Source organism: Trachurus trachurus (assembly GCF_905171665.1).
Source record: "Trachurus trachurus genome assembly, chromosome: 16".
Lineage (NCBI taxonomy): Eukaryota > Metazoa > Chordata > Actinopteri > Carangiformes > Carangidae > Trachurus > Trachurus trachurus.
In genome coordinates, this window is record NC_139902.1 from 16,896,764 (window position 1) to 16,924,090 (window position 27,327).

The 27,327-nt window shown below is 41.8% G+C and overlaps 1 protein-coding gene across 1 annotated transcript; it reads left to right on the forward strand.

Moving 5' to 3' along the window:
- The first annotated feature begins 10,824 nt into the window (after nt 1-10,824).
- Nucleotides 10,825-26,885, forward strand: ankrd28b (ankyrin repeat domain 28b). Its single transcript, XM_083990575.1, has 28 exons — nt 10,825-10,997; nt 15,227-15,310; nt 15,825-15,903; nt 16,421-16,491; nt 16,586-16,786; nt 18,360-18,447; nt 18,804-18,946; nt 19,069-19,281; nt 19,478-19,556; nt 19,651-19,765; nt 19,987-20,069; nt 20,262-20,325; nt 20,450-20,518; nt 20,618-20,758; nt 20,933-21,044; nt 21,153-21,179; nt 21,313-21,387; nt 21,482-21,683; nt 21,786-21,873; nt 21,962-22,079; nt 22,270-22,489; nt 22,731-22,818; nt 22,910-22,993; nt 23,148-23,293; nt 23,390-23,472; nt 24,341-24,423; nt 24,584-24,675; nt 25,285-26,885. The coding sequence occupies exons 1-28, from the start codon at nt 10,971-10,973 to the stop codon at nt 25,566-25,568; spliced, it is 3,159 nt and encodes a 1,052-aa protein (XP_083846701.1). The 5' UTR covers nt 10,825-10,970; the 3' UTR covers nt 25,569-26,885.
- The last annotated feature ends 442 nt before the right edge of the window (nt 26,886-27,327 follow it).

Below are 27,327 nucleotides of genomic sequence, written 5' to 3' on the forward strand. Positions count from 1 at the left end.
CTGCCCATCAGGCCGGGTATATACTGAGAGCTCTGAAGCACAGCTCATTTATCACCTTCACTGTTTTCACTATGCAGATCTGACAGAGCAGGACTGGGTTAGAGCAGGGGCACCCTGCATGACGCCTGCCAGTGGGCGCATTGACAGACAGATAAGCAGATGGGTATAAGTAGATAGGCAAGACAACAACACACACATACTTATGGTAAAAATAGCAAGCCTTTTTTTTCTTTTCTAGAAAAATAAATGAAGGAAACACACTAATGGAAGTCATAAATGTGTTTCTTGAGCAATAACCTCAAGTAAAAAGGCACTCTGACAAAAGCATAGCATATTAATCTATCTTAAATGCTTGAGTCAGGAGCCTTAACTCGCCCCATTTTTCATCCACACAAGAGGCCTCTCAAAGACATGAATGATTCATCTCTCTAACTCCATTTGGACAGGAAGTGAAAACAAATGGAAGTGCCCCCCCGCCCGATCCCCCCCTTCATAAGGGAGTCCAGGTCTACAGCGGGACTGGATGAACCACACTGAGAACACCAGGCTAAACCTACCGAGCTCTGCGTCCCAGCTGCAACAGGAGCCAGATTCCCCCTCTGGGCCACTGCCCTCCTACTACTATCTATATAGAGAGAAAATAAATCCTCTCACACACACACACACACACACACACACACACACACACTGCTCCAGCCCCAACTCTGCACTGTGAGAACACCTCTGGCTTTTTTTCAATCTGCGGGAGATGTTTTGAGTCGTGCTTGAAAATGAGTTATTATTAGGACTCAACATATGAGACCCATCACCACTTTGGTTTTAAAGGACTGATTTAAATGTCTTATGTGAACGAAACTGTACAAAAACGAACAGAAACAGCAAACACTAACAGTGTGAGTGAGGAAAAACTCATTTAAATCAGAGAATAGTTTTTGGTGGCATCGGTCAGATTGTCTGCACTGTGTCTACTTTACAGCCACACTCTTGGAGCAGCAGCAGCAGCAGCTGGAAACAGCAAAAATAAATAAAAGGTGAGAACATGATTTTCCATTTCTGTTTCCTGTCAACACATCATGGAGATATAACCTGGGATTGCACTAGGCCTACACATGCTACTATTTAAGCTCAAAACATGCAGCACATGCACAAGACCCCTAATGCAAAGCAGAACTTTATAAAGTATAAAGTTATATCAGTTACAACCACTTCTAAAAAGTAGGTCTGTAGCTGCTCAGTGAGATGAGCAGATCTTGGCTGACGGACTGAATCCTAACATCACCTGTGAGTGTGTTGTGTCCCTGCCAGATCAACCAGGCCACTCCAGGGATGTTCCCTACACACTGACATCAAGTACTGTCATTTGTCAAAACCTGGTGTTTCCCCCATGTCCCCTTGTCAGCAGTCCTGCATTCAGTTGCTGACCGTCAGTTTTACTTTTGAAACTATATTAAAAAAAAAAAGTTTTACAAGTGTTATATGATGGGCGACTTGTGTGGATTACAGTGGTGATTATCTATTGAAGAGAAGTCCTGACAGTCCATTGTGTAGCAAAGACTGTGTTGTATTTCATAACATATAATTGCTAGTTTTATCCTGTCATTGAGGCTTCCTGTACTGTAAAGATGAAGGGAACATAACAATGAGCCACTGCAGAACAGAGACCAGCACCTTCCTCTGAGCATCAACAGCACCCCCTCCTCCCGCAAAAAACTCACTGACCCAAACCCATTTTTTCCAGTCTAAGAGAAATGTCAAGTCCAGACCTAGAACTCGTCTCTTTGAAGGGAACATAGCAGCCAAATATAGCCCTGCTAGTCTCTACGCCGCCTGACATACATCAGGCTCAACGGGTTCTGCTAACAGTGGTTAATTTTGGCCGACTGCCATGTAGTCACTTACTATTAAACATCATAACTATAGAAAGAAAATTCTAACCAAGCGGTGGAGTGTACACTGTTGCCTGGTAACCTAATGCCATGTTGAGGATTCATCTCGCTACAGAACAGAAAACACTTACAGCCAGAGCCAATAATAGATCCCAGACCACACAAAAAGTAATTTAAGGGTGTCAACAAGGATAGTCGACATGGAGCTGAGAAACATATCACGAGATGTATGTTTAAGAATCGAATCTCAACTCTCACTGTGTTTATAAGTATTTTGCAAGTGTTTCTGTAATTGCAACCACTTGTGACATTATATAATTATTATTCATCTGTCATTTTCCCAGGGAAATGATGGATACAACGAGAGCTTATTTTCCAAGCGTGAAATCCAGCTAAAGAACACTTTATGCTGACTGGCAGTGGAGGCTGGGTACTAATTACCTAAGCTGTTTTAAGTCTTTAGGATCATAAAGAATCACACTAATTGCCCCTTCTCTAGAAATAAAGTGTATTCTGACAGCATTACACGAGCTAACATACAGATTTTTACCTATAATAGCACGACACACATATTATTTAATAGTCAGTGCTGTATAATGCACCATGCCCATGACTGGTTTTAATATAGCTTTTATGCATCCAATATGAAGCTGGTGTTATGTGTCTTTTGGGCATTGTATTTTTATTATCCTGTAGACTTGCTTTTTGTTCATACACAGTATTTCATTATATATCTTTTTACTGTGCTATTGCACAAGTCATTATATTATTAAACAACATCAAACCATCTGTAGCAAAATAACCATGACATTAAAGAATAATGAATATAAAAATGAACTGACTCATTATGCTCTGTTGATCTCATATGGTATTTTCTGTCATATGTCAAATAAAACTGAACTTGGCTTTATTTCAGGAGGCTGTTATATCAACTATGGACGTTCTTAATCATTATTAACCACCTACTTCATTTACAACTAATATTTAAACACTGTTATGTGGTGAAAAGTTTCCTGAGACAAAGCTGCTTCACAAAGTATCTACTCTCTATTGTACAAACTGTCTTCCAACCATGGACTGGGCACGCAGACACCCATATACTGTAAACACCCACACACATATATACACAAGCTTACACTTGTGTTTTTCTTTTTTCCAACAATAGCTCAACTGAGGCAGATGATTGGTCCAAACATTTTGTCATATCATGCTTTCTGTCACCAAGCACAAAACCCCACTGCATCCTTTTCCTCTACTGGAGCTGCAATTTCTGCTGAGTGACATGAAGGCAGCCTTCACACCGTCACGGTCAGTCAAGGATGGCACACAAACGCAGGAAATAAATCCACAGTGACAAAGTGTAATTCATCACTTTAGTTGTGAAAAAAAGGGAAAAGGCTTTGTGTTCTCTCCTCTTTGATAAACAAGCTCACATCTCACATCTTATGTCATCTCTGTTGGTATCCGACTGTTTTTTCCAGCGATGTCTATAGAATATATTCACCAATACAAATCTGCCAGACACTAACTTTAGGACAATATCATGTCACAGTGCTTAGCGTGCACCGCACAGCAGGGTTGCCACAAGCTGCTACTGTGAATAGACTTCGCCAATCGCATGTCCGAACACGTTAACTTATCAGGTCCAGTGAATAATTCACAGATGCCTGCCAAGATTTGTTCTATCGAAAAACATTTTGTCTCATTAACACATTCATTGGTACTATGAAATTATGTGTTAGGCTAAGTGTAAGGTACTTTCTCTCCCTGACACAGCTCAGATGGTACCTGCCCCCTCAAGCCATCTGAGCAGTGCAGACATCTGTGAGCACGAACCTGCCAAGAACAAGTCTAATGTAAAAATATCATAAATATTCTGAAATGGAAAGACGGCTGAAGGGTCATTTGGAGCGGCTGTGAAAGGCTTTCATGTCAAGTACGAACAGTGTTTTTCTTGTGTCGCTGTCTAAGTGAAAGAGTCATGTGTACACTGGAGGGTCTGTGGCTCTTAACGTTTGAAATGCGGAGAGAGAACTGGTCACCAAAGTCATCATACAAGAGCCATTTAAAATGCAACACACCTGCTGAAAGTTTTTGTTGGAGCGACACAGCGTTCAGCAAAAACAACCCAGAACCAAACTAACATCATGCACGATGCAACCCTCATTACAACAGCCACACTGCCAGTTGAGTCACATTTAGTATGAAGAAAAAAGCTCCTTGACTCTGGCTCTACTCCAACATGCTCATATCAGTGTATGTTTGTGACAGCAGTTAAGATTTTTCAGCTTCTGTAAATAAAACTAAATGTATAGGGAGATAGCTGTAGATTCAAAGATGTATTCATCAAATAATCATTATATTGGTTTTTCTAAAAACTGTAAACAAAAAAGCTGAAAATTTGAAATACTGCACATAAGTATGTTAAACAGTGAATAAGGAACATGGGATATGAAATATTCAACAATATGGTAACTCTGAAGTACCCATATTTGTAAATGTGAGCATGAGTAGTTGTCTGTTTGTATAAGTCAGCCCTGTGACAGACCCTTGGTGCCTTTGCCCAAAGTCAGGCAGTCCTGTTTTTATTACAACACTTGTAGTATTTTCATTTGTACACCACAGTTATTTAATGGCTACAGCTTGTTTTAGGGTTATGAACTTAAAATAGAATGCACTGTAATGAATTAAGGAATGCAGATCTACAAAAACTGTTAATTACTGTAACTGTAATGTTCCACATTAAATCAAGCAGATAAAAAGACGTAACATTGAAAGGAGGCACTCTGCATTACTGGCACATTTACTTTTGATACTCTAATAACTTGATGCAGGATTTCTTCTTGTAATGAAGCACTTGCAGTATCTTGTATAAGAAAGAAAATCTGAATACGTCTTCCACCGCTAGATCTAATGTGATGTAAAACAGATGTGATAATAATTATGTAATTTGGTGGATTTTAGTAGCCTATGGATATTAAGACATGCATCACACTCCTCAAGAGACTTTCATATGCCATTCAGTTTCTTATTAAGTTGGTAATTTTGTATATTAATTAAATGAAGTCATGCGTATGACAAGGGCTGATGCATCTGATTAATTGACAGTTTTTGAATAAGAACCTTCACACTTCACATTTGAGTGTGATGTACTTTCGTAAGCAAGTGTATTTATAGATGGTAGTCTGACTACAATGCCCTACATGTTGGACCTAATAACAGACTGTGAATGCGTTAACGCTGCTGAGGACAATCAGCGCTTGGTCAGGAAAAAAAACAACCTTTGCAGCTCAGTGATTGTGTGGGGAGGAGAGAGAGAGAGAGAGAGAGAGAGAGAGAGAGAGAGAGAGAGAGAGAGAGAGAGAGAGAGAGAGAGAGAGAATGAGTTGCTCTACTTTCATTGGCGGATTCAACAACAGAAATCGATTACAAAACGACCACCTGTGACTGCAGCACCAACAATGTACGTCACTTCAAAGATTAATCCACTGACCTTTTGCTTCCAAGCCAACATGAAACTAGCCCGGGGGGGGGGGGGGGGGGGTTATGTTTGTCCTCAAATAATTACACCTTTATATAAATTAACCCTTTGCTTTCACAGTTTCACCCATGTCGTGTTATAAAAGTACATTTGCAGTGGGAGTATGGTTGTTGTTGTTATTATTATTATCAGCGTGAACTGCTAGTTTATGTTTTTTACACGTAGTTTTGCATATATCATTTGTTCTACTAACATACTTACGGAGGAAACGTCTACCTCGGGGACATGTTGGGAGTTTGACGGGTGAGCTGCTGTGTTCAGGGACTGGAGGACGTGCGGGATGCGGTCGGTGTCTGAGGCGGTGTGACGACTGGGCTATAAATAATCTCTCTCTCGGTCGAAACCAGGTGGGGGTGGGGGTGGAGGTGGTGGAGGTGGAGGTGGTGGAGGAGGAGGAGGGGGGTGATATAAAATCCGCGCCAAGGTAGTGTCAGCTCTGAGCGGCCTGTCTGACCACTGTCTCTGATAATCTGTGTGACGGAGAGACGAGGTCAACCCCGACCACTGTCTGCCCTCAGCAGGTGCGCTCTTCTTTTTTTTTTCGTATCCATCCGCCCTCCAGCAAGTTCATCAATCGCCCACTCTTGCTGCGAAGAAGTGAAGCAGACTAATGAGGTGATAATTTACACTGGTGCTATAAACCAGCTCACATAATTGACAGGCTTTGCATGTCAATACATGATAATAAATGATAGATGAATGCACCAGGATTTTTATTTTTATAATAGCTGTTACGGGACACGCAAGTAGCTCGCTGTTTGTAAAGAGGCTATTATTTGCTTGTTGTTGCATAATAAAAAAAAATTCCGACATGTGAATGCTATGACAGCTGCGTCCACAGACTACAGTTTGCGGTGATGCACCTCCTATAAATAGCACCTGTAGCGTCCACACGTCCACAGAGATATCATCAAAATGGAAACAGCGCCATCTACTGGTCATAACACTCATGGACTACACCGAGAGCTGTGTTTGGTCTGTTTGGTCACACCAGTTGCCGCTTTAAAACAATAATCTCTGCATTGATGATGATTCATAACTGACATTCAGTGGACCAGGTTTGTTGTGTATTGTGCTCTGCCTCTGGTGTCTTTTAAAGATAGCTACCACCTGGACACTTATCCACTGTTCTAGTTACTTGAAGCAAATGGTGGGAATTTTAGTATAAAAAAAGTGGAAGAAAAAGAGAGAGAGATGCTTTCATCCCAACCAGGAGCAGGACCTGAGTGACTGTGTGATTAGCAGAGATTATATGCAGATTTGTCATCGTCATAAATCTACAGCTGTCCATGCGGTCTCACATTTTTATTTGTCACTTCAAAGCATTCTTCAGTAGCTCTCCTTTAGTTTACTGTTTGGCCCGGTGGACAAATGTCTTCCATTTGCAAGAGGAACAAAGCACCTCTCTCGTCCCTGTTCACCTGTTTCCCACATCATCACATCATCATCATCATCATCATGCCACAATCTGTTTAGGATGTTTGAATACAGCTCCATATTTAGCATCTTAACTTTTCCCCTCTGTAAGCTTTGTTTTACCTACCCTACCTTTTAAGGGAGACACAAATTGTATCACAGGAATTTGGATAATGTGGTGTCTGGCTCTACGTCAATGCTCCAGGAGCAGCGGTGGTGGGAAAGAGTGAAATTAAATTCTCTTTTCGTCTCATCTTGCCACTGTCCTACGGCAGCTGGGACTGACCCAGTGGGCGACACCACTTTCATTCCAGGACCCCCGACTGTCCAGCTGTTTGCTATCCCTCATCCTGACAGCTGGTCGGACGGGGGCACATCCAAACATCAGCACGTCTGAGGCACGATCCTGCACGCATGTCACTGTGACCGTCTCATCGCATGTGCAGGACCCAACAGCTGGTGGCACCTACACACTAAGCACGGTCCCATTACTCAGCAACAGCTAAGAATGTCATGAGCTTTGCAGTTTTCACAGACATAAAAAAAATCTTTATCATCAAAATAAATTGCCGTTTGCGAATGTGCCGGCCGGGTAGGGCATGCCTCACCAACAGCAACTTCATCAACAGGTGCAGTCAAACACCTGTGACAAAGGTGAAAGCACTTGTTGAATAAAGTTTATCAAAGTCACTGACTGTGACAGACCTGAGGTGCATGTAGATAATAACACTGACCTTTTTTAAACCTCCATACTTGGTTAGGGTCCGGGGCTCCCAGGGGAGACAGCTTCCAATGGTTTTCTGTGGCAGAAAGATGCATGGTAATTAAGAATTGTCCCTTTTGTGTCATTCTGAAAAGTTTTCTATATATGACACACAAGAAGAGAACCACTTTAGCTTTGGTTACAGAGCTGGAAATCTGTCTCCTTGCAGGAAGTGCCTTCCTCTCAAACTAAACAGACGCTAATGAAAATTTCCACAAGTTCTGGGGTGCATTTCTGACAAAGATTTAAAAAAAAAAAAAAAAAACAACAACTTTCAAACCTAATACAATAATGACTTTCCAGGATGTTTTTTTTTTTTTTTTTACATGATTGTAACTGGGATATATTTTCATATTTGGTTCTCCGTCTGGTAATTTCTTCTTTTTATTACTCTGTTATGTTGGTGGACTGTGGGGATAGCTAAATATTAGTGCTTTGATTTTTTTCTAGCCACCAGTTTGATATGTTGCTATTATATTTCACTGAGTGAAGTGCCAACAAAGAGATGTTCAGGGTAGTAGATAACTTTCTTTCTCTCCCTCTTGCTTTCACTCTGTCACACACACACACACACACACACACACACACACACACACACACACACACACACACACACACACACACACACACACACAAAAGGTCCTGTAAACATGAAGGGTGTAAACACAGGGTCAGGGTGCAGTTTTAAAGAGGGGTGGAGATCGGGGAGGTATGTGCATAAACATCTGTTTTCTTCATTTATGCATTCACTCCTTTGTCCATAACTTCTCCTCCTATTTTTTTTTTAATTTTTGTGGGAACCCCCTCCATCACAGCCCTCCCCAGTGAGAAAGTATTCCTGTGGGGGTTATTGTGGTCACTGGGGGCTTAGGGACAGATCCTGAAGGATTACCCCCAGCAAAGGCAACCAAACCTACACCCAAAATCACCCAGCATAGCTTCCACAACTGTTTCCCTCTCCCCTTTCTTTGTTTCCAGTGCCTTGAAATGTGAAACTACTCTGGAAAGTTGCCTGGTGAGCATAACACACATTCTTTCACAAAGACCCCCACTACCTCCCTCACCCTCCTAGTAACTGTATGTACCATTTCTGCTTCTTTCAGTTTCTAAATTTGTAATAGCACTGGTTCCATCTGGTGGATAGTAATCACAATGAGTAATCACCTCTGCACCCTGCATGGCAGCTTGAGATAGATAGCTGCCAAGATACAGAATGAGTCACAACGAATGCTTGTGGCTCACATTTTACATGGAGAATTGGCATGATGATTTTTAATCAATGCCAAATACACTAACTAATTGTATATCTAGAGTGTTTTCATGCTGTAGCATTCACAGTTACAGATTCGCATCATGCTATGTTAAATCTGTTGTGGTTTTATAACAGCGAATAGTCGATCGCAAAAATCAAATGACGTGTCACAACATGATGTGACTGTATGGTAGTTTATAAAAATTATTTCCACTGGTAATATGTAGTAGCAGTTCTCCCACTTCTGAATTGCTACTCTGTTGTTAACTTTTTAAGAGTATGGGGGTTTGTGTCAGTGACAAGACAACTGAGTCACTGAGTGCACCATAAATAGACAGTTTTTGTGCCCAAGCCTTTTGGCGTTTTTCCATCACATCATCTCCACCACAGTCCTCCTGTCTGTGGGGTTTTCACTGTACAGAGGAAATTACTGTCCCACATCATCAGCTGTTGTGGATGTAATATTCCAAGAGAGACTCAACTATTAATGACCAGACACCCTCGTTTTCTGCAATGCCTGAGGATCATCAGATTCTCGTGAAAGGGAATACGTTTATAATCTGGTCTAGACCTGAAATCGCTAATACTCAGCGTGCAATTTTTCTCTCCAAGGCGTTTAAATTACTCAGACTGGTTGTCAAGTTTATTGCCCTCATGCAACAAAAGGTTCCATAGTTCAATAAGCCCCCAAACATCACCCTCTATTCATTATGCCCAAATAAGGAATTATACAGACAGGTTAGATGACAAGGATGAAAGTTCACATGAGTCTGCATAATGTAGCCTATTTGTATCGCCCACTTCTGTCCAGTATGAGGGACTTCGGCTACACTCAAGGCATGCTTGTAGTAGAGGGGCAAGTCACTAGAGGGCCATATTTCACCATATTTTGGTGTTAGGTCACAGGCCCTGAAACACACACTGCATTTAGAAACCTGCTTCCCACCAAGTTAGAGGACAGTGGAGAAAGTTTGTTTTGAAAACACCTTTCTTTGAAGACTTTGCATGCAAATTTAGGTGGCCATAGACTGCCAAACAGCCCAAAAGAAATGTCTAGGGCTTTATCAGTAAGTCAATAAGACATAAGTGTGTTTAAAAGGGCCTAGCAAGAGTATGGTTAATGCTGTGTCCAAGATGATATCCATCACTTTTCAAAACAGCTCGTGTAGAAGTTATCTTATGTGAATGCACTGTGATTGCATTATTATTACTATCATTTTTACATCAGCTACCCTTAAAGTATATCTATCTGGATAATGCGCGCTTTAGCTTACCAGCACCAATGGGGTTTGTTTTGTTATCGATAGATGTGATTTTCCCACCATATTAAGTGTCTTTGGTGGATGTGACAATGACTGAATGAATGAATTTATCTTAAAGAGTGCTAATTGTCATGTTTGCACAAACTGTCAGGACTGAACCAGTTTCCCATGTGGCCAATTAATTAATTATGTAGCCTGGTTTCTGTGTCGGTATGGCTACCTTCTGGGGTGAGTCAGTGACCAGCCGTGAGTCCGTAGAAGCGTCTCTTCCTGAGATAATATTGTTAGCACACATCCCCGGTGGCTCCTCTTCCGCATGCATTGTTAGCATCGCTCCCGTCGGTTTTAGTGCAACTTTAAGATGAGTCACAGTATGTAAATAGAATAATAAGTAGCTGTTACCAAATGGAGTCACACATATGCATTTAGACTGACGTAAGATCGCACTACGATGTTAATTAATTTCGCGCCGGATAAACAGCTCAAACTGTTCACTACATACATGTATTATTATTAACACGAACGTAGACAGCGATGTAATGTTTAACTTGGTGTCTATCACAGAACGCTGTTAGCAAACAACCAATGATTAACTCTCTTACTGACGCGTTCGGCGCGTTCGACCAATGGGATTGCAGCTTTTTGGGGAGGGGAAGTATGGTGGCGGCAATGTTATGGAGTTTCCGCTACTCCTCTGCTTTCATGCCATAGGCTGGGGAGCTAGCAGGAGAGCTAAGTGTTAGCGTGACGCTAGGCCTCCAGCGGACTGGATCAAAACCAACACTGCTGTTCGGAAGGAGACTAATATCCCTTTATGAATCTGCATGAGAACAGTTAAAATCTCAGAAATATGGTGGTTCTCAAAATCCGAGACCAGGTGAGTGTTTTCCTTGTGTCAAAAAGCATTAGTTAGAGTTAAAGCCAGTGTTGGTTGGTTGGCTGGGCTAACGGAAGGTAGCTAGCTGCGCCGATTTCTACCATCGCCAGCGGAGTGTAATTCAAGTCTCTTCAGCTATTCTCCGGTTTCCTAAAGCGTTTCGTGGGAAGCTTCACACTCAGTAGTAGGCTACTGTGTGGTGGTGAAAGTTATGCATGGTATTGTCAGGAGAAACACATATGGGCACATGTTTTCGGTGAAAATAAGAGTCATCACATCCACACACTGAGACACATGGTCAAGCCGCGGTTATATAGAGTTGTAACCAGCTAATGAGCCTGTGTTTATTTCCAGCAATTAGCCAGAGCCTGCGCAAAATGCCACCAGCTATTCATTTGGGAAAGTGACTAGTTAGCATATTGTGACAAAACAATACAAAGCTGGGCTTTAGTTGTCGCTTTGCTTTCAAGGGATTCAACGATTTGATAATGGGCACTAAAGCTCTGTAATGTGGTTTGAGATGATCACCATAACAACGAAAGCGATCCTGTTGACTGTGACATTGCTGTGACAACTGGACGTTTGTGACATATGATGTAAACTTCCCCATATGTGAGGTTTTGTGTTGGCTGCGAAATAAGCGAAAAGGTAAACACGCAGTAAAAAAGTGTTTTTACACAGTCGACTCACTGAATGATTCATTTCATGTGAACACCACCATCGATTTGTGCAAGAGGGGGGGCTGTCTTAAGATTTGTACCACATTAGATTAGTGGTTGTTAGGCCTAATGTTGTGAATTTGTAATAGTATTTATATCATATAGCCTAAGTTATGTCGTTGATATTGATCATACGCATTTGTGTGATCAGCAGCCTGTTATACATTTGGAAACCAATCAACCATTTCTATGTTAGCAGTTCAGGAAATTGCCAATAAGCATCAAACTACATGTATTTCTTCTGTTTTAAAACATTGCAGGCAAACTGCTGTGTAATGGTTACAGTAAATGTTTGAGGTGACTGGCAACGTGACAGTATTAGATATGTGTCCTCTAGCTATAATAAACACTCGCCACCTACTCATGAAAACGAGAATAGCTTTCTGTTATCATCTAAGAACTGTGTTTTGCACATGCCTGCTATTCTTGTAACATATTATGTACGTGCATGTGTCTTTCATTGTGTGTGTGCTTGAATGATCGTGTGCCTGGGCTCCTGTGAGCCAGTAGAGTTGCCAAAGAGCTGTCTCCATGGTGATGGTATTAACTAGGCTGGCTTGTATGAGGAGAGGAGGTGCACAGTCGTGCAGCTAGAGAAGCATAGAAAATCTCCTACACCAATCTTGCAGTGCCGGAGAACTGAAAACAACAAAATGCAGATTTGTCCTTCCTTGTCACTGTGGGGAATATTCAGAAATCGTCAAAATGAAACAGTGTAGAAGGCACAAGCGCCTGCTTGTTACCCTGAATCTGTCCTCAGTAACTGTAACCTCCATTGCACCCTGCAGATATTCATGGGCGTTATAAGTGAATGAAAGGCTTGTCCTATGTTTTTTGAAATGTGGCTGTAAGCTACTCACTCCCTGAATGGTAAAGGGTATTTTAAATCCTTACTGAACACCAGTCTGACTGCTGAAGTGCATCATGTGGTTCAAAGCAAAGCATATCTTGTCCTTATGGTTTCATCACATTTCAAAAGGCACCGTTTTAATCATGTCACCATATATTTCAGTATACAGTATTTAGTAGTATAGAAACGTTACGTCACAGTACAAATCGTTTCTGTCAGCCAAAGGTGAAAGTGTCTTGGCTCCATGCTCGACTTTAAGTACCTTGTGGGCCTGTGAAATATATTAGGAAGCAGCTTATTTGAGCTAGTTCTGTTTGGTATTTGGTTTGTGAAGTATGTGGCTGAAACTGTGCTGCTGTATAAACTAGATGTCTTTTGCACGTTAAGTATTATAAGCAACATGGCTGCACATTAGCTAATTAGCTAGCTGGGCAGCCTGGTGGGTTAAATGAGGGATGAGATCTTAATGATCTAATGCACTCTGCATGCTACATCATTCTTAATGTATGCAGGAAGAAATGCAACTCATGGAATTGATTGTATCCCGAGAGATGGGCTGCTCAAATTAAATTAAAAAAAAAAAAAAATCCATCCTCAGCTTTTCCATCATAGGTCTCATCATAGGTTTCACACAAGATCCTATAGTTTTCATTGAAACCAAATATATTTTAAACCCTACTTGCTCTCGGCACCTTTTTGCTTCTTCATCTCTACATTTTTTTGCACTGAACACTGAAGCATCACCAAATTTCAAGGATGTTATTTGTGGAACCAGAGCCTAACTGGTTACAGCTGTATGCTCACCATGATGGCTTGATTTGTTTGTTAGAAACTTGACTTCGGTCAGGAAAGGGTTAACGTTTTGTGGAAGCTGGAATGTTCCATCTGGGTCTTTCATGGGTAACCAGTTGCAGCCTCTGGACGGGATCCCCTGCCCTCACTGCTCTCCCCATCCATGCCAGCCTCCTCCCACAGGCAGTGGAAAACTGCCTGATCAAACACTCTCTGCTGGTGTTACAGGGGATCAGATAGGGGAGCACAGCAGCTCTGAGCTGGCCAACATGATGCATGAAGGTCCTTGGCAGACTTTGTTATACAGTTTGTGATTGTTTATGGTGGCATTGAATGCAGCGTTGTTTTCAAATAGATGTGATCAATTTCCGAGATGAATCACTGGTTAATGATGTTGAAAAAAGTTATTGTTGTTTTTTAATTAAGCGACATGTTAAGTGGTGACAAGGAGATTTTCACCCAGCTTTGGTATTTTGTGAAGGACTAGTCGATTTTCGATTAGGAATACGAAATTGACTCTCTTTGGTTTAAGGGTTTTTGTTTATATGGAGTGGTTAAAACTATGTTATTACCCATTAATTAGTTTGTTTTCTATTTTCATAACTGCTTGCCAATAGTAGAAATCTTTGCAATGGTAGCTGCAGGTTAAAATTGAAGTTATCTCTTGAAGTTGTCATCATTCCTACAGTGAGCCCTGTTGAGCATTTTGAAGCAGCCTCATGGATACGGTGCTGTAGACACTGTCAGACAGTTTTAAGCCTGCTGTGTTGGAGCACTGTCTTCTCAGTCCCACCTCACTCTTTAGGGACTTTGCGGGTGTTGTGAGACAGCTCTGTCTTACAGGAAGCATTGGCAAAATGCTTCAACAACAGTGTCCCAGTAAATCGCTTAAGCTACCCACACATGGGTAAATATTGCCTTAAATCTTTACGGTTTTAGTTGCATGTCTAGAAAACACTTTTACTCTAGGCAATCTTTGATCTTTTTTTCACTTGGCATGCGTAAATGTTTGCACAAACTGTAAATAAGGAAAAATATTTATGGTAGATTTTTCTAAAATTTACAGCAGTGTTTCCTTGTATAAACTCCCCTAAAGAGGGTGGAGCCAAACTAGAAGTCAGGGCAGGAATGCCATGATCCTCAAGAGCCAGACTTCACGAGGAGCTTCATCGAATCTTCTGCAGCCTTATTTTTGGAAACCTTGTTTAACTTTCATCCTCTTTGCTACCTGTTGTGATAGTGGACAACCTCAGCCTTGGACTGTTATCTCTCTCTCTCTATCTCTCTCTTTTTTTTTTTTTTTGTCTCCTTCTCATTTTGTCTTTGTCTCTGTTGAAGATGCCAGTTGTCACAGGAGACTAGTCATGCTAACGTTTAAAATCTGTCTGGACGTGATGTGAAGATGGACAGCACAGCCACAGCCATATGGAGTACATTTCTGGACGTGTATTTGTTTAAAGATTGTGTTGTTTCTCTCTGTGGCGTGGTGTGCATCAGGGCTTCTGGCTTACCAACAGAGTGTAAACACAGAGCAGAATTAGAAAGTGGCTGCTCAGCATTTGTCGGGTACCAATCCTGATCGTGCTGTGATTTGTGCAGTCAACGTTTTGTCAAAATACCTACAAATCTACAGTATCCTTTTGAAGGATGAACTTAATGTACTTTGTCACAGCCTAGACATGAGTGTGTGAGCTCAGTGCAGATGAATCGTGTGTGTATTGTGGTGCTTGATGACGACGATCCAGAAGTTTCTCTAAGATCTAAGGTCTCCAAAATCGGATTGCTTTTTGTGTTTTCTCAAATTTTAACCTATACTGGTGACATTTCATGTCTGACACAATCTCTCCCTCTGTCTCTCTCTTTTACAGCCTGCTTTGCTGAAAGCTATTTTCAATGTCGACCCAGACGAAGTACGCTCACTCATATTCAAAAAAGAGGATGTGAATGCACAGGTAATCCCAGCAGACTCTCACTAAAACTGCAGCCGTTTCCTCTTATTATTGTTATGTTTCAGAAACGTCCCAACAACACTGAATTAAAAACCTCCAGTGTATAATTGTCCTTGAAAGGCCTTGTACAACTCTTTTAAATGAAGAGTTGCAGGGTTCAACACAGCACCTGGTTGGGTTTTTACAGTTCCCAGTGCACAATCTGGCTCTGCCTCTTTTATGGCATTCCTCATAGTTACTACTTCGGTGGGGGTGTTTGTTTCAAAATACTGGTTTGTACTTGCTTATGTTTCACTGGAAGACGATGAGTCACTAAATGTTTTGAACCCCCTTTTTGGTGGCAGATGACATTTAAATGATCGTTTCTCTATCATGGTAAACAATAAAGAAAAATGTTTTTTAAAAATGTCTCAACAGCCTGTGTTTGCGTGTATGAAAATAGAGAAACAAAATTGTAAATTAAAGCTGTTTTGTCTTTTTTAATCATGGTATTGTTTATGTGTTCACATTCTTACAGGACAATGAGAAGCGAACACCTCTGCATGCTGCTGCCTATCTTGGAGATGCAGAAATTATAGAGCTGCTGATTCTTTCAGGTATGTTTTTTTTTTAAGGAGAACTTTATGTAAACAGGTCTTGAAGTACAAACACTTAATTGAAGGAGATGGATATGGCTGCGGGCAGATCAGTTTGGGTAGTATGGTTGTTCATGACATTGGCATCCACTGAAACTTACCAGAATCCCTGTAGGCAAATTCATCATCACCCCTCTCTTCCCTGTTCTACATGGAGGTCCTGACATTTCGGAGGAAGTGGTGAATAATAGCAGATTTAGCCTGTACTAGAGCATAATGACATGTTTTAAATGTGACACTCAGTAGAATATTTTTATGCTTATTTGGCCAGATGCTACATCTGTGTTCAATATTGTGAAATAGCTCCACACGCACCCTTTGCTGTCTGCTCTTTTCTTATGCAAGCAGAGATATTACAAAACAGCACTCCATCGCCTCGTTGAAAAGGCCTCAGTCATTTTGTTGAATTGCTGCGCTAGACGTCATGTAACTGTATGACCTTAACCAGTCTTAACAGCCAGTGTCCTCTGACTTGTAGGTGCCAGAGTAAATGCCAAAGATAACAAGTGGCTGACTCCTCTGCACCGGGCTGTGGCCTCCTGCAGTGAGGTATGTTGTGAACGTTTCTCTTATTCTCTGTTGCACATTTGTAACCAATAATAAACCAAAGCAATACACACCTATACGTGACGCTGTCTTGCAGGAGGCCGTGCAGGTTTTGCTTAAACACTCTGCCGACGTGAACGCCCGAGACAAGAACTGGCAGACGCCGCTTCACATCGCCGCGGCCAATAAGGCCGTCCGCTGTGCTGAAGCCCTCGTCCCACTGCTTAGTAATGTGAATGTGTCAGATAGGGCAGGCCGGACTGCGCTGCACCATGCAGCCTTCAGCGGTCATCTGGAGGTAAGATTAAGTCCTAATGTATTTTTCTCAATCATCTGTGGGCGGCTGCACTCCTAAAAGAGCTTTAATTTCTTCAGTATTGAATCAGTTGTGGCTTAATGGATGGAAATTTGAATATCAATTCCCTTGAGAAACAAAACTTTTGCCAACTGAGTGGCTGTACAGTCTGTCCTGTCTTTATTGTGTTTTAAGACTTTAACAACTTAACTACTATTTATTTTGATGAATACAGTATTATTCTCCACAAGAAAGGATGCACCACACACACACACACAGTCTTTACTGCTGAACCATCACACCAGGGTTGATGGTGGGTGTGTTACCTAGCTGTTTCTGAGAGGAAGTGTTTCTGCTTGCCTCATAAATGTGTAAACACAGTCGTCATTGTACTATGTCCCACAAAGAACTTCTGAACAATGGCTACATTTTTACCCATTTAAGAATTGTGAGATGAAACAATCCACTTCCCCATAAAGCTCTGCCACTATTCAGCAGTCATAACTGCAGCAATTAGTTAGACAAACATGCAGTCGTTAGTCAGCCTTTTCTTTTGCAAGTTCTTCCACCTTGAAAAATGTTCAAACTGTAAATGAAGCTATTCAAACCTGGTGTCTGCGACAAGCTAGTCTTACAGGTTTTACATTCCATTTTAAAACAAATAACCAAGCTCGTCCTTTACTGTATGAGTGTACAGTAAAATCGTGGTTGGGTGGGGTGATGATAATCCCTTTTGATCTGGGAGTCAGTCGCACAAATCCAAGCGCTAGACAAACTGGAGAAGCTGCAGCTCTACATCCCATAAAGCTGCTTTCAAATGAACCGGTGTTTAAAAGATAAAATTTCTTTCAGATGATAATTTTTTTTTTCCTCGCCTGGCTGCAGACTGACACTGCCGGCTGTCAGTCATAAATTGTGGTCACACAGTCAAGGATATAATGTTGACACACTGTGCCGGCCCAATCGTGTACTTGCATGCAAATAACACTTTGCAATCTAATACTTTCATGAAAAGTAGATGAAAGGCAGAAATGTCTCATCCAACTATGGGCTGATGCAAATCAATGCATGTTCAAAGAAGCTTTTTGGTTATCTGGGCAGTACCTCCAGTAAAACACAAAAATAACAAGGTACAAAACACGCAGTTGTGGCTTTTGTCATGCTCCATTAGCCATGCATATGTTGCAATATGAGTGGAAGTGATGGTTTCATCCCTAATGTCTCTTCCCTAATAGATTTTTTCTCTTTTTCCTTTTCTTTATTCGCCCGATTTTAAGATATGATGTGTATGGAAAAGGTCAAAAAGTTTTTCAACCCACATTTGCCCAGCGATTTAAAAAAAGAATTTAAAACCTTGTAGAAGTTCAGAATTTATTTTGAGATTAGACTAAATTGAAGGTAGCTGAGCACATGTGGTGTAGCCCAGAATGTTATTACATTAGCCCTTCTGTCAGGACATTTAACTCCATGGTTACGAGTTTCTACAGTGACTCAAAGGAGCAGAATTTAGTGTTGAGGCTGCAACTTCCCTTGACAACTTTCAGTAACTGTTTTTTTTCTCTGTTGATTCCTATAGATGGTGAGGCTCTTGCTCTCCAGAGGAGCAAACATCAATGCCTTTGACAAGAAGGACCGCCGTGCAATCCACTGGGCAGCCTACATGGGTAATTAGCCAACTTTTCCCCTAATTTTAAAAAACCATATGTAAAAGCATTAAAAGTGCTACTCAAAATGAATATTGCTATATGATATATTGATCTTTGATTCAAATTTAAGGCCCTGAAGGAAGTTGTATATATAGTTTTTACACAGATTTTGAATTTATGATTTTGTTCAATACAGGCAAAGAATTTGGAGAAGGAAAAAAAACACTCAACTTGATTCAAGGCCGAGTGTGTGTTATGTAGTCTAGCAGTACTATCTGCTGTTGCCCAGTGCAGCCAAACATGACTGTATGAAGTATTTGATCATATCTTGAAAGCATATTCATGTAATAAAATCATTCTCTCTTTGTCTTCAGGGCACATAGAAGTGGTGAAGCTTCTGGCATCCCATGGGGCCGAGGTGGCCTGCAAAGATAAGAAATCTTACACCCCCCTACATGCGGCAGCCTCCAGTGGAATGATTAGTGTTGTCAAATACCTCCTGGACTTGGGGGTGGATGTAAGTTCCACCCACAAACACGTTGTCATTACACCGTAGACACTGCTAGAGCTTATGATCAGATTGGGAGAAAGATGTTTTGTGTAACAAATAACAGTTTTTTTGTTAATCTTCCCGTCTAGATCAATGAGCCCAATGCGTATGGCAACACACCTCTGCATGTGGCCTGCTACAACGGGCAGGATGTGGTCGTCAATGAGCTCATTGAATGTGGAGCTAACGTCAACCAGGTGAATGAGAAGGGCTTCGCACCTCTCCACTTTACTGCCGCCTCACGCCACGGGGCGCTCTGCCTGGAGCTGCTGGTGTGCAATGGAGCCGATGTCAACATCAAGGTGAATAAACATTGTTTAAACAGTCACATGTGTTTGCTTGCGTTTGAATCCAAGTAAGTAGTAATTGCACTAAAACCGTTTTCTCCATTTGCTATTTGTCATAGTGCAGTTTTATAACTTTTTAGGAGCCTTTTGTGTGGGCAGTATATTTTATAGCTGAAAGTAATGACACCATCCTGTCTTTGTTTGATTCCAGAGTAAAGACGGTAAGACTCCTCTCCACATGACAGCCATCCACGGGAGGTTTTCCAGGTCGCAAGCAATCATTGAGAATGGTGAGCTCCTCTAAAAAAATTCAGCCTCGCTGACTTTATTTCCCACACCAGGCAGTAACAGGCGCTAAGTGCTTGTGTTGTTTTTTCTCTGAAGGTGCTGAAATTGACTGTGAAGATAAAAACGGAAATACACCACTACACATTGCTGCGCGATACGGACACGAGCTCCTCATCAACACGCTCATCACCAACAGAGCTGACACGGCCAAGTGAGTCTGCCTGTTTAGCCTTTTTCAGCTGTTTCAACTTGATACAATGTGAAAGTGCTGCACATTTCAATCTCTCTGCAGCTGACAAATATTGACCGTTACGTAACCGATCTAGATGATTACGGACGATTCTGCATCTGTACTATTAATAGAAAGTTCTTCCTATCCGTAGTTTAGCAACAGTGATATTGACCAAATCAAAATGATTGTGTCTTTATCAGACGAGGGGTTCACGGTATGTTCCCGCTGCATTTGGCTGCTCTCAGCGGATTCTCTGACTGCTGCCGAAAGCTCCTGTCCTCAGGTGAGCAACTCTTTATTCATGCTGTGAGGCTCTCCACAGTAAAAAAAAAGGATCCCAGTTTGTATTTTGATATTTCTAAGTCAAAATTCTTCATTTTTGACAAGATTTGTTTCCTTATCCAATGGCTACACTGTAACTTTTTGCATACAGTAAGTAGTACATAATGCATGTCCTTTTATTTACACTACACAGGCTTTGATATTGATACTCCTGATGACTTTGGAAGGACCTGTTTACATGCTGCAGCTGCTGGAGGGTGAGTACAGAAATAGCATCTTTATTATGAACTGTAAGTGTTAAAATGGAGTTCATGGCCTTACAACAAAAACAATCAGTTAATCATCTCGTAAATCTCCCTAACCCCCCGCCCCCCCCTTTAGAAACCTGGAATGTCTCAATCTTCTCCTCAACACGGGTGCAGACTTCAACAGGAAGGACAGCTTTGGCAGGTCTGTAGCATTTACTGGTCAGTTTGGATGGAGAGTTTGTGCTCGGCCTGTGTCTCGGTCAAATTTGAACAGTGAACTGAGCCGTGTTTGCTTTTCCAGGACCCCTCTGCACTACGCTGCTGCCAACTGTAACTACCAGTGCCTGTTTGCTCTGGTGGGGTCTGGGGCCAGCGTCAATGACCTAGACGAACGGGGCTGCACTCCACTCCACTACGCCGCTGCCTCCGACACAGATGGAAAGTCAGTAACACTTAGAACTTCTTCTTTTTTTTGAAGGAAGTGTTGGCTGTATTATAGTCGGGTTATGTTTGATGGTTTTATGGATGAAAGCTCACTTGCATTATCGGTTATGCTAAGTAACAGTTCAAAGAAGATCACGTTTCCTTGACGACGGCCTCTCTGTTGTGTGTCCAGGTGCCTGGAATACTTACTGCGAAATGATGCAAATCCAGGGATCCGGGACAATCAGGGCTATAATGCTGTGCACTACGCCTCGGCGTACGGACATCGCCTCTGTCTGGAGCTGGTGAGTACTTGAGAGTAAATGACATGTGACAGCCAGTATGTCCATATATCCATACACTGCTACTGTATATTATAATATCTAATTACTGCTTCCCCTACTGTTTTACAGATTGCAAGTGAAACACCTCTCGATGTGGTGAGTAGACTTTGTGCTTTCTTCCTCCTTATCTGTGTTTGGGAGTTTCCATCTATAAAACAGGCCACAGCTCAACTAGACCAGAGTAATCTGACCTGGAGCAAGTTCTGACTTCTACATTTGGTTTGTTCAGCTAATGGAAACCTCAGGGACAGACATCCTCAATGACTCTGATGTCAGAGCTCCTGTCAGCCCCCTGCACCTTGCTGTGAGTAGAGTGTATTCCCCTCACAGCAGCATTGTCCTCACTCTCACTCTCAAGTTATTGATGATCATTTATACGTGGTGAATAAATCTTTCAGGCATACCATGGTCACCACCACGCTATGGAGGTTCTGGTACAGTCTCTGCTGGATCTCGATGTGAGAAACAGCCAAGGGCGCACACCGCTAGACCTGGCTGCCTTCAAGGGTCATGTAGAGTGTGTGGATGTCCTCATCAACCAAGGAGCTTCCATCCTTGTCAAAGACTTCACCTTGAAGCGAACCCCCATCCACGCTGCAGGTATGCACCTGTAATTGGTGACTCATCTGCAGACCCAAATACAGTATAGTGAGCATTGCTGATGGAGTTTTCATTCTTTCTTCTTCTCTTTTTTTTTTATAGCTACCAATGGTCATTCAGAATGTTTGCGTTTGCTGATTGGAAATGCTGATCTTCAAAGCGCAGTAGATATTCAAGATGGGAATGGACAGTAAGTAAAATGCATTTGTGTTTTTTTTTTTTCCTCCCTCACTTCTGCTCTAAAGTCGTTGCTGACATTATTTGTTTTCATCTCTCAGAACCCCCCTGATGCTGTCGGTCCTCAGCGGACACACCGATTGTGTGTATTCTCTGTTAAATAAGGGAGCCAATGTAGAAGCCAAAGACAAGTGGGGCAGGACGGCCCTGCATAGAGGAGTAAGAACATGTCATTACTCTTACATACGCTTTTTCTTAAATAGGTTTTTAACCTGTGTGGCTCGGCCCTACACAGAAACTCTAGACAAAATCCCGCTCTCTTTGACTTTATAATCAACCAACTTAAAAACACTGTTAATCACCATCCAGGTTATTATCAACCATTGCTAAAACTGTTCTCTGTCCTCAGGCAGTGACTGGTCATGAGGAATGTGTGGAGGCCTTGCTGCAGCACAGCGCAAACTTCCTGGTGCGAGATTGTAAAGGGCGCACACCGATCCACCTGGCAGCAGCATGTGGACACACTGGGGTACTGGGAGGCCTGCTGCATGCTGCCCAATCAGTGGAAACACTCCCTGTCTTAACAGACAACCAAGGCTACACCCCACTGCACTGGGCCTGCTACAATGGTACAGAGATGATGTCAGGACAGTAAACTGGAGCGCTTCAGCACTTGTAGATTTGAAATAGACATGCACTTTTTTATTTTTGGAGTTGTGTGCTTGTTCTTTATGTTGTTCTTTCAATTTCTGAATCCACCCAAGTTTAAATTTTGACATGTTGATCAGAAGATTTTGAAGAGAACCCGGGCTGTGAGCATCCGGAGATGAAGGCTGATGCAGTTCATGCTTTCTGTGTTTGTTCCTGCAGGTCACGACACATGTGTGGAGGTTTTGCTGGAACAGGAGGTTTTTCACAAGGCAGAAGGCAATACTTTCAGCCCCCTCCACTGTGCTGTGTAAGACCCTCTGCTGCCCTCTGTTTCCATCAGTGTATGTGAGGACAGAACCTTCAACAGACGAAATAAATGGCTCTTCTCTCCTTTGTAGGATCCATGACAACGAAGGTGCAGCCGAGATGCTGATAGACACACTGGGCCCTGCCATTGTCAATACCAAAGACAGTAAAAACAGGTAAACATGTTCGTAAACAATTTAAATAAAATTAAAAAAGATTGGGAGCCTTTTCATGGGAATTATTGATTAATATTAAAACTGAAATTAAAAAGTTCATATATTTGAGATCACTTGATTTGAAATGAGCCTTGTTGGGGTGTTATTTGTGCAGGACCCCCCTGCATGCAGCAGCCTTCACTGACCATGTGGAGTGTCTCCAGCTGCTGCTGAGCCACAACGCACAGGTCAACAGTGTTGACTCTGCAGGGAAGACCCCACTCATGATGGCTGCTGAGAACGGCCAGACCAACGCTGTCGGTACGAGCGCGTCTCTGTGTTAACCACCGCACTAGGACATATCACTGTGGTGGGGGGCATTGAATTAACTTTTCCTTGTGTTGTACCCTCTCTCAGAACTGCTAGTGAGCAGTGCAAAAGCAGATCTCACTCTGCAGGATGCTGTGAAGAACACTGCGCTTCATCTGGCCTGCAGTAAGGTCAGTATCACCATGTGGTGGCGCTCTTCTTACATCTTCGATTCGACTATTGTAATGCATTGTATGTTGGCCTCAGCCAGTCTTTAATCTCGCGTCTTCAACTCGTCCAGAACGCTGCCGCACGATTTTTAACAGGCACATCCAGGCGGGAACATATTACCCCTGTGCTGTCGTCTCTCCACTGGCTTCCTGTTTGTTTTAGAATTGATTTTAAACTTTTATTGTTTGTTTTTTATGCCATCAACGGCCTGGCTCCCTCCTACCTGTCAGAGATTTTAACTATCCGCGATCATGGCAGGGCCCTCCGTTCTTCCGGCCAGCTTCTGTTAGAGGTCCCAAGCTCTAGATATAAACAGTGGGGCGATCGCTCTTTTGCTGTTGCAGCTCCCAGGCTGTGGAACAGACTGCCACCCGACATTCGCACCATTACTGACCTCAGCCTTTTTAAATCGAAGCTAAAGACGCACTTTTTTAGATTAGCTTTTAACTCTGACTAGGGATGTCCTGCTCTTAAGTGTACTTATTTTTGCCTGTTTTTATTCTACTGTATGCACTTTGAGAGGGCTTTTAACACCCTGCAGCACTAGTAGCACTTTCTTGTGTCTTCTTGCAACACTGTGGCACTTTCCTGGATTTCTATGTATTGTTCTTTATGTATTATTTTTATGGATTATTTTATTGCCTTGATGTAAAGCACTTTGGGTACCGTCTGGCTACTGTAAAGTGCTATACAAATAAATTTTGATTGATTGATTGATTGATCTTACAGCAGCAAATATACAATATGCACAATGTGGTTTACTATACACTTGAAAGCCATTATATATGGTTATCTTGATATTCATTGTACTGTTTCTCCTTCGTACAGGGACACGAAACCAGTGCCTTGTTGATATTAGAGAAGATTACAGACAGAAACCTCATAAATGCCACGAACGCCGCCTTACAGACGTATGTATCACTTCATCGTGTCTCTTCCTGCATCTGAGTGAGGGGATGCAGCAGTAGTCTTTGTAGATAACAGCGATTTGAATTTGAATTATTAATAATATTGACACAGAACCAACTGAAAAATATTGACTCATATTCATGTTGTATCTTTTCCTCTAAGGCCGCTGCACGTGGCTGCAAGAAATGGTTTGACTGTGGTGGTGCAAGAGCTGCTTGCGAAGGGAGCCAGTGTACTTGCAGTTGATGAAAACGGTAAATTATTTTCTTTCAGTGGATATGGTCACATATATATTTTGGACTTTCATAGTACATTAAAAAGTGAAGGCACCAAATTTAGAAATTCATGGATGATTGAAGGCCATTAAGAAAAGCTTCTTTTATATCCAGATGGAAATAATTTCTCTCCTGAATACTGCTTGTAAACCTTCTAAAATGTTGTGGATAATGTTTCCTTTAGGAAACTTGATAGCTGACATAATGGATCAGAATTTGATCAGGTGATAGCCTATAAATTCACTTACAACCTGCCTGGGTGATATCCAATACCGACGGATATTTTGAGATCAGCTCGATGAGACATTCTCAGACTCACTGGGATAAAGAACATGTGTTGTAAAGTCAGATTTGTTTGGTTATTTTTTGACATATTGGCCAAATGATTAATGAGTAAATTGAGAAAATAATCAATTTGGTAGATTCATCAGGATTAAAGACGTTTGTTAGTTGCAGTCTTGATACACAGCTCACATATCCCATGTAATTTCAGCTTCATCATTTTAGATGGAAAAACCAATTCTAGAAATTGAAGTTGTGTCTTACTTGAATGAAATGTGTAACACTGGTGCACTGTCATTGTTTCAGGTTACACACCCGCCTTGGCTTGTGCCCCCAACAAGGACGTGGCAGACTGCCTAGCCCTCATCCTGGCCACCATGATGCCTGTGTCCCCCTGCACCCCGGCCCCCGCCCTCCCCTTCAGTGCCATTAACCACTACACCACCAGCCCCTCCAAGAGCGTCACCTTCGACAGCCTACCCGTGCTGCGCGGTGAGCACAGCTCCTACTGCAGCTTCAACAACATCAGCCACCACGAGGGCTTCTACAAGGACGAGGAGCTCAATGACTCTGATTCAGAGACGTACTGATGGACAGGGGGGAAGTGATAAATGCATAAACACACACACTGTGTCTTAAAAAAAAATCACCCACCGCCAGCTTGGGAGGGCAGAAGAAGAGAGAAGCCGCCACAGGAGCCTTAAGAGCCCCCCCACCCCACCCCCCAGACCAGAGAACAAGAGAGGGAGGAGGTGCAGCAGGCTGGCCCACACTCATCCCGACCTCATCCAGCACCAGGTGTCCTTCCAGCTGATACTGGACCTCAGTAACCGTTGCTTTACCAACACTGACTTCTTGTGTGCTAAAAACTTTTACCTGTTGGGCAGACAGCGACCTTTGTAAGGCAATAACATGCTGAAGAGGGATGGTAGCACTTCACAGAGAGCTAAACGGACAGGGACCAAAAGACATGGACGCATTTTAACCCAGTTTTAACTGAAAATGACATGAGAATTTGGGTTGATGATTTAGCAGAGTGGGGGGGTGAAGGAGCCAGTTTTCATTTTTGAAATTTTTGTGAGGCGTTTAAGAAGGTTGATATCCTCACACTACATTTGTCAGACTGCACTTGTCCTTCAAGTCTGTAAGTCATACAGGGGGAAAATCATTTATTTTTGGAGATCAAAAATTTTAATATGCTCATGTTAATGTCTTAAACTCCTTATCCTCTAGAAAAAAAAATCGGATTTTCTGACCTGAGTAATTTAAAACATTTGATATGTGCACCAGGTTATTTTTAAGTTGATCAACCTTACCTTTGTATATTGACCTGTCCAATACGGTTTAGTCTTTCAAGAATAAATTATTTGTGTACTTTCGGTTCCTATTTATGTGTTTATTTTGTGCCTTCATTAGTTACTGAGAAAAGATGGGTTTGTAGAGGCAGCTGTGAAAGTACAGTGATGCACACTAGGTAAGTAATGATACAATTGTAAGAAGCACTGATCCAATACTGAGGTAGCTGAGGCTCAGCTTTGAGAGGAGAAACACTGTAAACCAATGATAGGACAGCGTTTGACCTTCTGTTTGAATGATTTTTTTTTTTTTTTTTTGCTCTTATATTAGTCAATGTTTGTTGACAGGTTTTGCTTGCTTTAACTTCAAAAAAAGAAACCACTCAATCCTACCATGATTCAAAACTCCCTTTTCTGTCTGTTGAAAAATCCTTTTAACTGGAAATGTGTACAATACATTTGCTAGCTTCAATAGAGTGGAAAAGATTTTTTTTCTTTTCCTTGATTTTTCTTGAAGAGGGATGAAACTAGCATGTATATAGAAATTATGACTGTGAATTCAAAGCTCCAATGAATTCTTTCAGTACTGAGATTGCTGTATATTTTATGAGTAATAAAGAAATGAGTTATTTAATAATGAACACGAGTCTTTATGGAGTGCTGCCTTTAATTCTCTTCGATACATGGCACAGAAATCACAGATGGAAAATGTGTTTTCACAATTTCTTTTTCTAAATGTATCTTGAGTAATACTCATCATTTTTAAGATTATCCATGAGATACTATATTTGATTGCTTTCAGTGTGTTTTTCCTTTGTTTTGTAAATTATTTTCTGGTTGCAGCTTTGATTAGGACATTAATGTAGAGGAGGTTTATGATGTTAGTAGTTATCAGTTACCTCAGTGAAGTCAGCAGTAGAATAAGGAGAGTTGAGTCAGTCTTTTTGGATGGAGTTGGTGTCAGACGAGCAACTTCATATTCCTCTGGAAATCTTTCACATTACCTGCGATAAGAGTCACACCGATCAGCTCTATTCCAAAATGTCAATTATTT

What these genes read in the sequence shown, in the direction of transcription:
- ankrd28b (XM_083990575.1), top strand. Translation starts at nt 10,971, where the DNA reads ATGGTGGTTCTCAAAATCCGAGACCAG. An exon ending in CCACTGGGCAGCCTACATGG is followed by an intron (nt 18,448 to 18,803) that starts GTAATTAGCCAA and finishes CTTTGTCTTCAG; the next exon opens with GGCACATAGAAGTGGTGAAG. An exon ending in TCCTGGACTTGGGGGTGGAT is followed by an intron (nt 18,947 to 19,068) that starts GTAAGTTCCACC and finishes CTTCCCGTCTAG; the next exon opens with ATCAATGAGCCCAATGCGTA.